The sequence below is a fragment of the Mastomys coucha genome, unplaced genomic scaffold, assembly GCF_008632895.1.
Source record: "Mastomys coucha isolate ucsf_1 unplaced genomic scaffold, UCSF_Mcou_1 pScaffold3, whole genome shotgun sequence".
Taxonomy (NCBI): Eukaryota; Metazoa; Chordata; class Mammalia; order Rodentia; family Muridae; genus Mastomys; species Mastomys coucha.
The window spans coordinates 21,948,816-21,962,687 of record NW_022196909.1 but is presented as its reverse complement, the minus strand read 5'-3'; the positions used below and the strand labels follow the sequence as shown (position 1 = coordinate 21,962,687).

The window sequence follows — 13,872 nt, the reverse complement described above, 5'->3', positions numbered from 1 at the left end:
ACATGGAGTGACCCATGGCTCCAGGCACATATGTAGCAGATGATGGCCTTGTTGGATGTTAATGGGAGGAGAGGCCCTTTGTCCTGAGAAGGCTCCATGCCCCAGTGTATGGGAATGCCAGAACAGGGAATAGGGAATGGGAAGGTTGGTGAGCAGGGGGAGAAGGGGTATGATAGGGGATTTTATGAAGGGAAACCAGGAAAGAGAGTAACATTTTAAGTGTAAATAAAGAAAATATCTAATAAACAGAAAGAAAAGCAAATATGGTTCAATAACACACTAGAATACTATTCAGCTAGTAAAAATGACTTCATCAGTTTTTCAGGTAAAATGCATGGAACTGAAAGACATCATCCTGAGTGAAGTAACCCAGACCCAAAAAGACATCCATGGTATGAACTCAGTGATAAGTGGATATTAGCCAAAAAGTACAGAATACCTAAGATACAACACACAGATTGTAAGAAGTTTAATTAGCAGATAGGCCCAAGTGAGGATACTTCAGTTGCAGTTAGAATGGGAAACCAAATAATCATGGAAGACAGGTGGAAGGAGGGATCTCAGTAGAAAAGGGGAGAGGGACGGGGAAAAGGATCAGGTTTGGGGGTTGGAGGGTACAAGAGAAGCCCAGAGAGCCAGGAGAATGAATGGAAATATACAGCCTCTAAGTGTGAAAGGCTGGGAACCCTCTGGAGAATCTCAGAGTTCTGTAAGGTGAGAGAATGTTAGAACTCAATGGGGGTGACCTAACAAAAATGCCTAATAGTGGGGAGAAGGAACTTGAAGGGTCCACCTCCAGTAGACAGGCAGGGTCCCCATTGGAGGGATGGTGTTACCAGCACAGTCAAAAATTCTGACCAAGAATTGTTCCTGCCTAATAGAACTGCAGTGTCTAAAATGGAGAAGAGACTGAAGGGAAGGCTGTCCAGTGACAAGCCCAACTTGGGCCCCATCTCAAGGAAGCGTACCAAGGTCTGGCATTATTCCTGATGCTACGATGTATTTACAGACAGGAGCCTAGCATGGCTGTCCTATGTGAGGCCCTACCAGCCATTGACTGAGATAGATGCAAATAATTTCACCCAACTTTTAGACTGAAGTCAGAGATCCCAGGGAGGAATTAGGGAAGGACTGAAGGGACTGTAAGGGAGGATGACTGTATAAGAACAGCAGTCTCAGCTAACCTAGACAAAGCTTCCAACCTGGTAGCATATAAGGGCTGGTCTGAGGCCTCCTGGCACATATATAGCAAAAGACTCCTTGGTCTGGTATCAGTGGGAGCAGATGCTAATTTTAGAAAGACTTGAAGCCCCAGGGAAGGGGGAAGATCTGGGGTCAGGGAAGCTTCCTCTCTGAAGCAAGGTGGAAGGGGATTGGGGAAGGGAATTGTTTGTGTGGACTGGGAGGTGGGGCAGTGGTTGGAATGTAACTAAATGTTACATCAGCTCTTCACTTCAGTCATCCATGGGACTCCTGGCAGCCTCTGTTTGGGGGCTAACACCTGGGAGCTAAGACAGATGCTCTCTGTTGACTGTTTGTCTTTGAAGAAGCCGCCTGACCACGCCTACCACCTGAGTACGCCATCCAGCTAGCCAACTGAAGATCTTAACCTGGCAACTTTGGCACCTGAACTTTCTTTGTAGTGTAATCTAGAGACTTGTTTTCAGTTTCTCCTGTGACTATAAAAACCCTGGTTTATTCTCAGTAAAGTGGAGCCTTGATTGGGACGCAACTTGGCTTCATGTTTTCTCTTTGCATTTCAAACCCCCTTTTTCAGGTCCTTTATTCCCTCCTGTCAGAGTAGAACCCCAAGGGCAGTTTCAACTAAATAAAATTAATTTAAAGAAAAGATGAGGAACCATCTTTCTCAAAGACGTGGAAATATATCCTGTAAATATTATAAAGATAACTTCAATAAAAATTAAACCTTAATATGCAAGTGTCTTTTGAAGCTAAGAATTTAACTTCTAAATAACTAGACTCCAAGTTGCAAAACATCCTGCTGTGAAAATTTTAAGTTATTTTGCCTTTGGATAAAAATCAGATACCTAACACAGAGGGTAAACAAATGAACTTTGAGCAAATCTTCATTAGCCAAAACTACTCCATTAGACAATAATAAATAGAAAGCTTAATTTGAGACCATGTCTGCAACACATTTTTAATTTTGACTTTCCTGTTGCTGTAATAAACACATTGACCAAAAGTAACTTATGGAAGAGATTAATTCGACTTCAGGTTCCAGAGGGAGAATCCATCATGATATGGAGGTAAGGAAGAGGGAAGCTAACCGAGGAACCTGTGAGATCCCATCTTCACCAAGTATGAAGCAGAGCACAGCTGGAAAAGCTGTGAAACTCTGCACGTTCAACATATATTTCCACCAGCAAGGCTCCATGTCGCAAACTTCCACAACAGCTGCCCCAACAAGGGGACCCTGTATTTAAATATATGTTCCTCTGGGAGACATACATTATTCAAATTAACACAACACTGTTTAGATCCATAAAAGATTGGGAACACCATGTTGTTAAAATCTCTTAGTAGATTGCTAGGGATAATCATGTTTCCTTTAATGCTGATTCAGTAATGAAATTTTTATCATTTAACTTTGTGGAGAGGTTTTCTAAATTGGAAGGTTTTAGATTTAATTATATTTCTACATGGAAGGGTAAATAAGTGGAATTTTAGGTGGTTTTCTTCCTTTTAATTACAGTTTTCCCTACTTATACTTTTGAGAATTGTTAAACCTTTCGTTTTCCTTTTAGTCTTTCGTTAATATCCATTTTAATTAAACATTGCCTGCCAGATGTAGCAGTACACTTTAGGAGTCTAGAAAAGAACCTTGTGTGAAGTATTAACTGTTTGTACACTAAGGTTCACATAAATTACTCCAAGTCTGCTGTAAATGACCAGACTGTATCCCACAGATAAAAGCATGGGATGGTTACTTAAATTGTTCTCTCCAAATCCAGCCTGCAGATTAATTCTAAAATGGGCACATGTTTGAAGATGAAGCCACTTATCCATCCCACCAATATGCATGCTTTGATTTTGCTGAAAATGTGGCAAAAGGTACTTCTCTCTTTCTAAACAGGGTCTAAAAGAATCAGGTTAACCTAGAGCACAGTATTTTCTTCAGCAATAACATTTCCTCAGATGTTTTTATACTGTAAAAGACATCTAGTTAGAGGTTTAAGAGCACGTTGAAGTAAAGAATGGACAGACTCTCTGAAACTTTGCCAAATGATCCAAGAGAAAGACACAAGTAGATTTGCAGTTGGTAACTAATACCCTAGCACAACCATGATTATTTTACCTTCATTTACCTAGTCAGCACTTAAGAATCATATCTATAGATAATTCAGTAAAGCCAAATAGAGACTTGCACTTAAGGACTCACTTTTATTCTTGTTGTTCCTTTTGAGACAGACCTGGTCTCATTGTGTTGTTTAGGCTGTCCTCAAACTTGAAACTCTCTTGTCTCTGAGCTTTAATTATCCAGGATTATATGTATTTGCCTTCCACAACCAGCTTCCTGGTACACTTTACAAACTTATTTCTAGGGATGTTTTAACTGAGAAGCACTAAAACAATGTGTGCCTGGGTGTTATATATAAAAAAGAAGTAGGAAATGTCACATAGGTGCTTTTTTGGAGAGTGACATTGCTGCTGTAGAGTTTTTCCAAAGCTAAGGAATGTAATTCAGGGGACATGAACTGAATAAGGAATGGAGACTGATGTCCAAGGAGAACTAGCATACATTAAGATATTAAAGGAACATCAATCTACATAGGTATAGCTGGAAAAATCAGAAGAGATGAAAATACAAAGGCAGGTCAATTTAGATCTGAAGAAGCCTAGAGAATACACTCAAGTAAAAGTGACAGTGAAGGATTCATCTTCCCTGGGACTAGAAGCATAGTGAATAATAGGAGCATGGGGGAGAAACAGTGATTTCAGCATATCAGGGAACACCTCTATCACTCACTGAACTAGTCACTAGAGCTCTTTGGCCCTGGTCCAAAGTTCCAAATTCAGAAACTTCAAGAGCAAAGACTGAAATGCATTTCTAGCAAGGGTGTAAGTGGTACCCAAACAGAAAGATTGTCACTCACAGATTAAGAAAAACTGAGAAAAAAAAACCCTGAAGATATGGTTGGAGCTAGAAGGCATCTAACGAAGAACAGTAAGGAACAGTCCAGATAATAGAACCAGAGAGAGTCTGTCTAGCTTGTAGCAGGTATCAATATTAGGAATGAAGGCATTCAAGCACTATCATAACGCAGCAGAATCTTGAATAGAAAGGAGAGAAATAAAAGCTGTGTCCTCATTTTCCTTCCTCTGTAGATCTATGGTTGATAAGCCTTATTTACTCAGGGCCTGTAGAAGAGCCTGCTAAAACAGAAGGCTATGAGAAAGCTTGGGAGTAGATTGAGAAAAACTAAACAAGAAAGTGTGTTTTAGAAGAGAACTATAGTTTGATTTTTTTCAGGCTTGTAAATATATTATTGTGGCCATAGATCTTCAGAGCATTGTAAATTCCTGAAAAACTTTAAGCAGTGCTAATAAAATTTCTCTTTCTGTAACAAGTCTCCACAGAACATAATACAGATGATAGATTAGAATGAAAATATCATTATGCTGAAATATTAACATTGACAGGGTTGAGCAGCTTCCTGAGTTATTTAAGAAACATGTTGAATAAGCTATGAAGGATGGAGATATAATTTTAAAATGACTACTGAATTTTTGGTTGGAAGTATATTAAATTGTTATAAGATGCACAGGCAGAAGTCTTCAGAAAGAATAGGTTCAGGGAAGACACATGATGGATTATGCTTGGTACTTGCTGCTTTTGAGATATTTGGGAGCTAATCATGATAAATACGTACTAGATGGAGTAAGATAACTGTAAAGCGCAGGGTTGAAGACACTTAGTGGTGAAAGTTCAGTATGCAAATGCTTATCGAGTTCACACTGTATAACCTGAGGCAAGAGAAACAAGCAATGTGAGTTTCATAGTGCTGGCCCGTTACTAAAATGAGTTACTAAATTAGGAAGAAAAGTGCATATTCTGACTTTATGCTGACTATAATCACCTCAGTTTAGTATGAGCATTAAATGTTGGGAAGCAAGGCTAGAAAGAACACAGAAACATGAGGAAGACACTGCTGAAATTATGTAAGTATAGACTGTTGTCTAGCTACAAAAAGGAAGACGACAAATTAGGTCATGACAGCAAGAATACCAAAATTAAAACTTTGAATGTATAACAGTGGCTTCAATGTAAAAAATGCTTTTTGAGAAATATGTAAATAATAATGCTCACTTATTCTTATCTGTGTGTGTATGTGTGTGTGTGTCATGTCTAAGGCTCTTGTGAATTCTAGTTAATAATCACACCCCTAGTACATGGCTGCGGTCTCTAATCCATTATCTGGTATGCCATTTTCAATGGTTCTAACATATTATTTCCTATTTACCATTTTTGGCTCTTTAATTTCCTTGAAGAAAAATATACACAAATAATCTATAAAGAAATTGTAGAAAACTAATAATAATTTTAGTGACTTAATTCTACAAAGCCCAAGTATAAGCACTGATAATATATAGAGAGATGACTTATACCTTAAAGAGCCAGTGAGCTAATATTGCCATGTTCTAATCAAATGAATTATCACAAATTTCTTGAGAGAGCTTATTGAAATGACTGGGGCAATTGCTGCACACATTCTCATGAATAAGCACCTTGGTTTCTATTTGAAAACCAACTTTCTACCTGTAAAATGTATCTGCCTTTACTGTAACTGACCCTGCATTATAGGCTCTTGCTTCAGTTAAATATTTCATACATACCCCAGCTACTCTTAATAGAACATTTTGCTGCACTGAATAGTAGTTGCAAAATTTAGTTTATAAACTTGGCCAGCACAGTAAATACACCATGTAAGCCTTTCATAAATCTTTCATGGTAAAGTTAATATACTTCTTGGATAATATAGACCTCCTGGTGGAATATTCAGGAAAGAAACAAGCAGACACACATCATGATACTGTGGACAGAAGGTCACCAGGCACATCTTTTATCTCTGACTTTACAAAAGTAAAAATCTGTAAATAGTTACTTTTGGTTAAACAGTCTTAAGTAATTCATTACTTAGCCACCCTAATTACTGTTAGTAACAGATAGTAATAATAAATATTAAATTACTAGTAATGGAACTTTCAATATTTTACCTTTGTCGTCAAAGCAAAGGAACAAGCTAATATTTTATTAGCTTATAAAAGAGTATGCAAAATTAAAATATAAATGTACCATTTAAGTAGAACTTCTGATAAACAGCTGATAAACTGCCAAATTTGAGATCTTAGTTAATTCTAAACAAATAAGATAAATATGAACATTTTTGCAAAAAATTTAACAATTTATTGGTAATATCCTTTATTTCCTATTCAATGCCAAATATATTCTTCCTACCCCCTCTCTGGAAGAAAACTCATATATGACAGTAATTTAACTACAAAGTGATAACAAGACAAATGTTGATAGTAAATGACAAGACATGACTAGAATATGACATTCCACCTCTCCTGGAATGTGTATAAGTGAGTATCGAATCCCAGAGGAAGAAAATTCATCTACTTCAATTATATAGCCACAAACAACTAATCCATTCTCCAATAAATAACCTCCCATCTATGGTTAAGGAAAAAAAGTTCTAATTAGGCTCAATGTACTTACATTAATAAAAGAAAGAATGAAAACATGAAAAGAGCGGACAGTGTGTTTCAAAGAATTTTAGCTGGGTCTTCAGGTAGATGCTACAGGGGCACATGTTCCACTATGTTCAGAGTGGACCTGTTTACCCAGAAGCTAGAAACAACCCAGATGTCCCATGACAGAAGAATGGATACAGAAAATGTGGTTCATTTACACAATGGAGTACTACTCAGCTAATAAGAATGAGGATATCCTGAGTAAATCCATACAGGCAAATGGATGGAAGTAGACAAAATAATCCTAAGAGAGGTAACTCAGACCCCAAAGGACATGCATACTATGTACTTACTAATAAGTGGATATTAGCCCCCCTTTGTCCCTGAAAAGTACAGAATACCCAAGATACATCCACAGAACTCAAAAAGGTCAACAAGCTGAAGGGCCCAAGTGAGGATGCCTCAGTCCCACTTGGGAGGGAGAAGAAAGTAATCACAAGTGGGGAGGGAGGGACCTGGGAGGAAAAGTGGACTGGGGGCCAGGTTGGGGTAAGAGGGGAACCTGATCTGGCATTGGGTGAGGGAAAAATAACTGAAACACTGAGGGCTAGCAGAAAGAATGGAAACAGGCAACCTCGGTAGGTAGGAGGTTGGGGGGACCCTCCAGAATATACCAGAGACCAGGGAGGTGAGAGACTCTCAGGACTCAAAGGCAGGGACCTTAGATGGAATGGCTGTTCATAGGGAGAGGGGACTTAATAGATCCCGCCTTCAGTAGGAAGACAGGGTATCAAATGAGGAAGGAGATTGCTATCCCACAGTCAAAACTCTGACCAATAATTGTTCCTGTCAGAAAGAACTTCAGGGATGGAAATGGAGAGGAGCCTGAGGAAAAGAAGGTCCAGCAACAGGCCCAAAGAGGGATCCATCTCAAGGGGAGGTCCCAAGGCCTGACACTATTACTGAGGGTATGGAAGGCTCACAGAAAGGGACCTATCATGACTGCCTTTCAAAAGACCCAACAAGCAGCTGAAAGAGTCAGATGCAGATATTTGCACCCAACCAATGGACAGAAGCAGCTGTCCCCTGTAGCTGAATTAGGAAAATGTTAAAAGAATCCGAGGAGGAGGGTGACTCTGTAGGAGGACCATCAGTCTCAATTAATTTGGACCCCTGAGATCACTCAAACACTGGATCACCAACCAAGCAGACATGCACCAGCTAATATGAGGCCCCCAACACATGTACAACAGAGGACTGCTGGGTCTGGTTTCAGTCAAAGAAGATGCATTTAACCCTCAAGAGACTGGAGACTCCAGGGAATTTAGAGGTCTGGTTGGGTGGGTAGTGAGGACAATCTCGTGAACATAAGGGGGTGGGGAGGAGGTATAAGACATGGAACAGTAGGAGTGTGGGCCAGGGGTATAAATAAAATCTGGAATGTAAAATAAATAAATAAATAAATAAATAAATAAATAAATAAATAAATGATTTTTTTTAAAAAATGAATTTTAGCAGATAATGGAAAGAGCGAAAGTTGAGAGTAGGGGGTGAACATGGCTAAATTCATTATACAAGAATTTTAAATGAGACTTTTAAATAACAAAAAGATGAAGTAAAATTTGATAAAAAAAAATAATGAGCAAAATATCTACAGATACTACTGGTATTGGTAAGAGCTTTTGTTGAGATAACAATCCATAAAGATGTTTTCATAGTTTATTTTTTTCAATACTGGTAATTAAGCATAACATGTTTCGAATGCTAGGCAAGGGATTTTCCACTCTATTTCTTCCCAAACTTCCTTTTATTTTAAAACCGGCTCTCACTAAACTGCCTAAGTTTGTCTTAAACTTGTATTCTCTTGTCCCATCCTCCAAAGCTGAGGTTATTGATCCCAGCTACCTGAATTACCAGGCTTAGCAATAAAATAACTTTTGAAAGTGAATTATTTTCATTATCTTCTATAATTCTTGCTTATGTATCATTAGGTATATTGTGCCTATTACCAAGGAAATTCTCAAACAAAACAAATGTCACAAATACCTGAAATAAAATACTGTTCTATACAGTTCTATATAAAAGTTTATTATAAAAAATAATTCAAGGAAAACTGTCAACTAAGAAATTCTAAAACAGTTCTTTTCTGGCCCATAAAGAATGCCGATTTTGTCAATGAAATCGAGTTAATAGTAAATATTCAAAATTTTAGCCAGATAATAAAAATTCTATTATGATTGTATATGCTTATTTTGCTTTTATGCATTAATTCTTTTTTTATAGATGCAATGATCTCAAAGCATCTTCTATGAACATAAGAAATTGAGAATTTGCATTGTTTTTTCTTTGTTGATAAAGAAGTAAGCACCGAGGAAATCAAGAATTCATGGTTGGGAAATCACATCGTAATGGAAAAATTAAGACCAGCCATGTGAAAATATCAAACCACTTAAAATAAAATAATTTAGTGCAGATCATTTTTGAAGAGAAATATAGAATCTCTGAGGATTTGATTTGTTTGTGACAAAAACAAATTCTGATTTCAAGATGTACTACAGAGCAATAGTGATTAGAAAAAACATTATTGGTACAGAGATAGACCAATAGATCAATGGAATAGAATTGAAGAACCAGAAATAAACCCCAAAACACGTATGGTCACTTGATCTTTGACATAGAAGCCAAAACCATACAGTGAAAAAAGAAAACTTCTTTAATAAATGGTGCTGATCTAACTAGTAGTCTGCATGTAGAAGATCGCAAATTGACCCACTTTTTAATCTCCTTGTATAAAGCTTAACTCCAAGTGGATCAAGGACCTCCACATAAAACCAAGTATACTGAATCTAATAGAAGAAAAAGTGGGAAATAGCCTCAAACACATGAGTATGGGGAAATTTTTCTGAACAGAACACTAATGGCTCATTCTCTAAGCCATTTGACAATGATTGACAAGTGGGAACTCAGGAAATTGAAAAGCTTCTGTAAGGCAAAGCTCACTGTCAATATGACAAATTGGCAACCTTCAGATTGGGAAAAGATCTTTCTGAACCCGGTATCTTATAGGTGGCTAATATCCAAAATATACAAAAAACTCAAGAAGGAAGACCCCAGAAACCCAAACAACCAAATTAAAAAATGAGGTGGGTGGGTTAAAGAACATCTTCATAGAAGCAGGAGGGGGGAGGGAGATGTGATAGGGTATCTCTGGGAGGGAGGGAAACCGGGAAAGTGGATGACATTTGAAATGTAAATAAAGAAAATATCCAATTAAAAAAATGGAGCACAAAGCTAAACAAAGGATTCTCAACTGAGGAATCTCAAATGGCCAAGAAGCACCTAAAGAAATGTCCAACATCCATAGTCATTGGAGAAATGAAAATCAAAAAGACTCGAGATTTCACCTTACAACAATCAGAATGGCTGAGATCAAAAGCTCAAGTGACAACAGATGCTGACTAGGATGTGAAGGAAGAGGAATACTTCTCATTGCTGGTGGGATTGCAAGCTGGTATAAACACTTTCAAAATCAATCTGGAGGTTCCTCAGGAAATTGGACATAGTACTACCTGAGGACCCAGCTATACCACTCCTGGGCATATACCTCAAAGTTGTTCTACCATATCACAAGATCATCTTCTCTACTATGATCATAACTGCTTTATTTATAGTAGCCAGAAGCTGGAAATAACTCAAATGTCCCACAGCCAAAGAATAGATAGAGAAAATGTGGCTCATTTACACAGTAGAATACTATTCATCTAGTAAAAATGAGGACTTCACGTATTTTGCAGGCAAATGGATGGAACTAGAAAATATCATCCTGAGAAAGGTAACCCATATGCAAATGGACATACATGATATGTACACACTGAGAAGTGGAGATTAGCCTTAAAGCTCAGAATACTCACATGCCATATGAAGTTTAACAAGAAGGACTGCCAAAGTGTGGATACTTCAATCTAACTTAGAAGGGGGAATGGAGTAACGCCTTTGGGAGGCAAAGGGAGGGGGAGAGAAAAAAAGGGGAAAAGATCTGGTATAAAAAGAGACAGGAGAAAATTTCAGGGGGAGAGGAGGATAAATGTAAATATGTAGCATTTAGGGGTAGAGATGGTGAGGTTGGAGAACCACTAGAGAGTTCCAGACCCTATGGATGAGAAAGGCTCCCAGGACCCATTGCAGATAACATTAGCTGAAATACCCAACAGTGGGGAGATAGAACCTGAAGAGACCACCTTGAGTAGATAGATATGGCCCCAGTTGAGGGGTGGGGCCACCCAACCATCTCATAAATTTTAACCCAGAATTGTTCATGTCTAAAGGAAATACAGGGACCAAAAAATGGAGCAGAGACTGAAAGAAAGGCCCTACAGATACTGCCCTACCTTGGGATCAATTCCTTACACAGACACCAAACCTAGGCACTATTGTTGATGCTAATATATGCTCACAGAAGCTTGCTATAGCTGTTCCCTGAGGGTTTCTACAGCACCTGACTAATATCAATGCATATACTCACAGACAACCATTGGACTGAGCCTGGGGATCTCAATGGAAGAGTTAGTGGAAAGAGGGAAGGAGTAAAAGGGGATTGAAAGCCAATAGTAAGAATAATATTAACTAAACGGACCACCCAGAGTTTCCAGAGACTAAACAACCAACCAAAGAGTATATGTGGAGAGATCCATGGCTCCAGATAAATATGTAGCAGAGGACTAACTTGTCTGGCATCAGTGGAAATTTCAGAAGGCACTTGGTCCTGGGGAGGCTTGATGCTCCATGGAAGGGGTATTCTAGAAGGTTGAGATGGGATTGGGTGGGTAGGTGGAAGAGCACCTTCTTAGAGGCAAAGGGGAGGGAAAGAGGGGTGCGGGTTTTGTGGAGGGAAGACCTGGAAGGGGTGCAGCAATTTGAGGCAGAGGCAGGTGGATTTCTGAGTTCAAGGTCAGCCTGGTTTACAGAGTGAGTTCCAGGATAGCCAGGACTACACAGAGAAACCCTGTCTCAAGAAAAAAAGAAAAAAATTAAAAAGGGAAAAATATTCTTTTAATAAAATGACTGAAAATATAAAACAATCAACCAGAAATGATGGGAATATTAAAAAGATACTCACATGATCGATTAGTTCACGAACCATTCCATTCCATTGTCCATTCACATCATCCTGGGCTCCATATTTCCCATCCTCCACAAGCCTAATTTCATATGTAAAACCAAGGATTGTAGATAACTCTCGTAGAAGATCAATACAGTAGCCTTCAAATCGATCATTCCCATAGAGAGGTTTATCAGACTTCTTAAACAGGACATAAGGTTCTTCCTGAAACATTAAACATGAAACAGTGATACACCAGTCAACCAGAACACATTATCAGAACAATGGATTTTCTTGGAAGACAGAAAATATTTCATTAATTTAGGACAGCAGTCAATTTAACTTTCTTCTGATTCTTTTTAGCACAGTTTAAATATTAAGAATGGAGATATTGATATTTCTTAAAGAATGTGTGTCCTACAAGAGAATATTTAACTATATAACTCACTGTGTAACTACAGTATCTAATACCATAATCTGTAATGTAAAATATGATTAATATATAATTGTATCGTGCTTTAAATAACCAAATTTGAATTATACCACTTATTCAATATCTGGTATATTATTTCAATCAGATCTAGAATAAGAAAGAATGATGAATTCTTGTTTCCTATCTATTTAAGAGAATACTTGTAACTCATATTAACCTTATTCATAAAACAATGAAGTTGTAAAGTGCTATAATAAACTGTAGGAGAAAATGTAGCTGCTTTCTTAAATCATAGAGAGACAGTCTGATGATCAATAGTTCCACACATATCTGGTCTATTCTTATTGTAAGTAATCTCCAATTCTACATGAAAGAGAAATTAAGCCAACACATTTATGTCATAGCAGATAGTAAATACATAGATAGAACATATAACTTCAGATGAAGATTAGTGAGAAAGAGACATAAGATAGGTCAACAGCATAGAGAAATACTGTAAGGTAAGTACAAGGCAAGAAAACACAAAGGACAATTAAATTGACTTGTATCTATTGAAGCCTTTACTAAGGAGGTACATCCCAAATTAGGGAATGGAGGCAAGATATTCAAAACTTTGAAAGTAAGTTTTAGAACATGAGAAAAAGTAGGCTTGTAGGTCAATAAGACATAGAAGAGTTCATGATAAGAACAATGACTACCTTGTGTTTAATGTGACATTCGGTGCAGAGAGGGAGAAGTGTTGCACAGGCTGAGAATGAGAAACTTGAAGAGTCAAGCCCTGTGAGTCACTAAATCAGCAATCAGTATAAACATACATATATATATATATATGTATGTTTATGTATATATATATGTGTGTGTATATATATATATATATATGCCTATGTACACAGAAAGTGTATAGATAATCCACACTGAATGTGTCCAATTTGCTAAGTGCATATAAAATTCAGACCCTAGTATATTTTGAAGAGCAGATGGTATTAACACATGGCATGTTATTGCTGGAGCTGCCTTTTCTCATCTAACTTATATTAACCATTAATGATTTTAACATGTCCACTTTTGGCCTTTAAGGAAACTTAATGTAAATATAAAAATACAGTGTGGTGTAATCTTCTTAGATTTGCTTCCCATCATTTGCAGTGTGGACTTAGGATTCCTCTATGTCCTTTATAGGATGATAGCTCATTTCCCATTAGGTCTGAATAATATTGGATTGTTCATATGTACATCAGTTATTTGCTAATTTAATTAAAATTCTGAGATCTATAAAGCTGATATATGTGTGTGTGTGTCTCAAATTTTGTGTCAACACATAACTTTTCAATTTATTTGGCTATACAGCAAGGAACATGAATATTGTATCTTTGGCAAGGGATGCTATATTTCACAAAAATCTATATTTCAAACCAGTGGGAACATTTTGAGTGTTTTGATATTCTCAATCAATACTATGGTCAGTTGCATACCTTTGCACATTTTTAATGGCTTATTGTGACCTCTCACTACGTTTTCAATTTGTAATTCCCTGATGACCTATGCTGTTGAACAGGTTTTCAAAAACTTCAACATTGTTCTGTCAGGACAGTTTTATAAATATCACTTAAATTTCTGGTGA

At 37.4% G+C, this 13,872-nt stretch overlaps 1 protein-coding gene across 6 annotated transcripts in view; it reads right to left on the bottom strand.

Annotated features, from left to right (window-relative positions):
• Positions 1 to 13,872, bottom strand: part of Grik2 (glutamate ionotropic receptor kainate type subunit 2) — a 626,777-nt gene that overhangs the window by 205,812 nt on the left and 407,093 nt on the right. For all 6 annotated transcript variants that reach the window (XM_031346615.1, XM_031346617.1, XM_031346618.1 and 3 more), the window contains one exon: positions 11,837 to 12,043. In XM_031346615.1, coding sequence (XP_031202475.1) covers positions 11,837 to 12,043 — 207 coding nt within the window. The remainder of the gene's footprint in view (positions 1 to 11,836; positions 12,044 to 13,872) is intronic.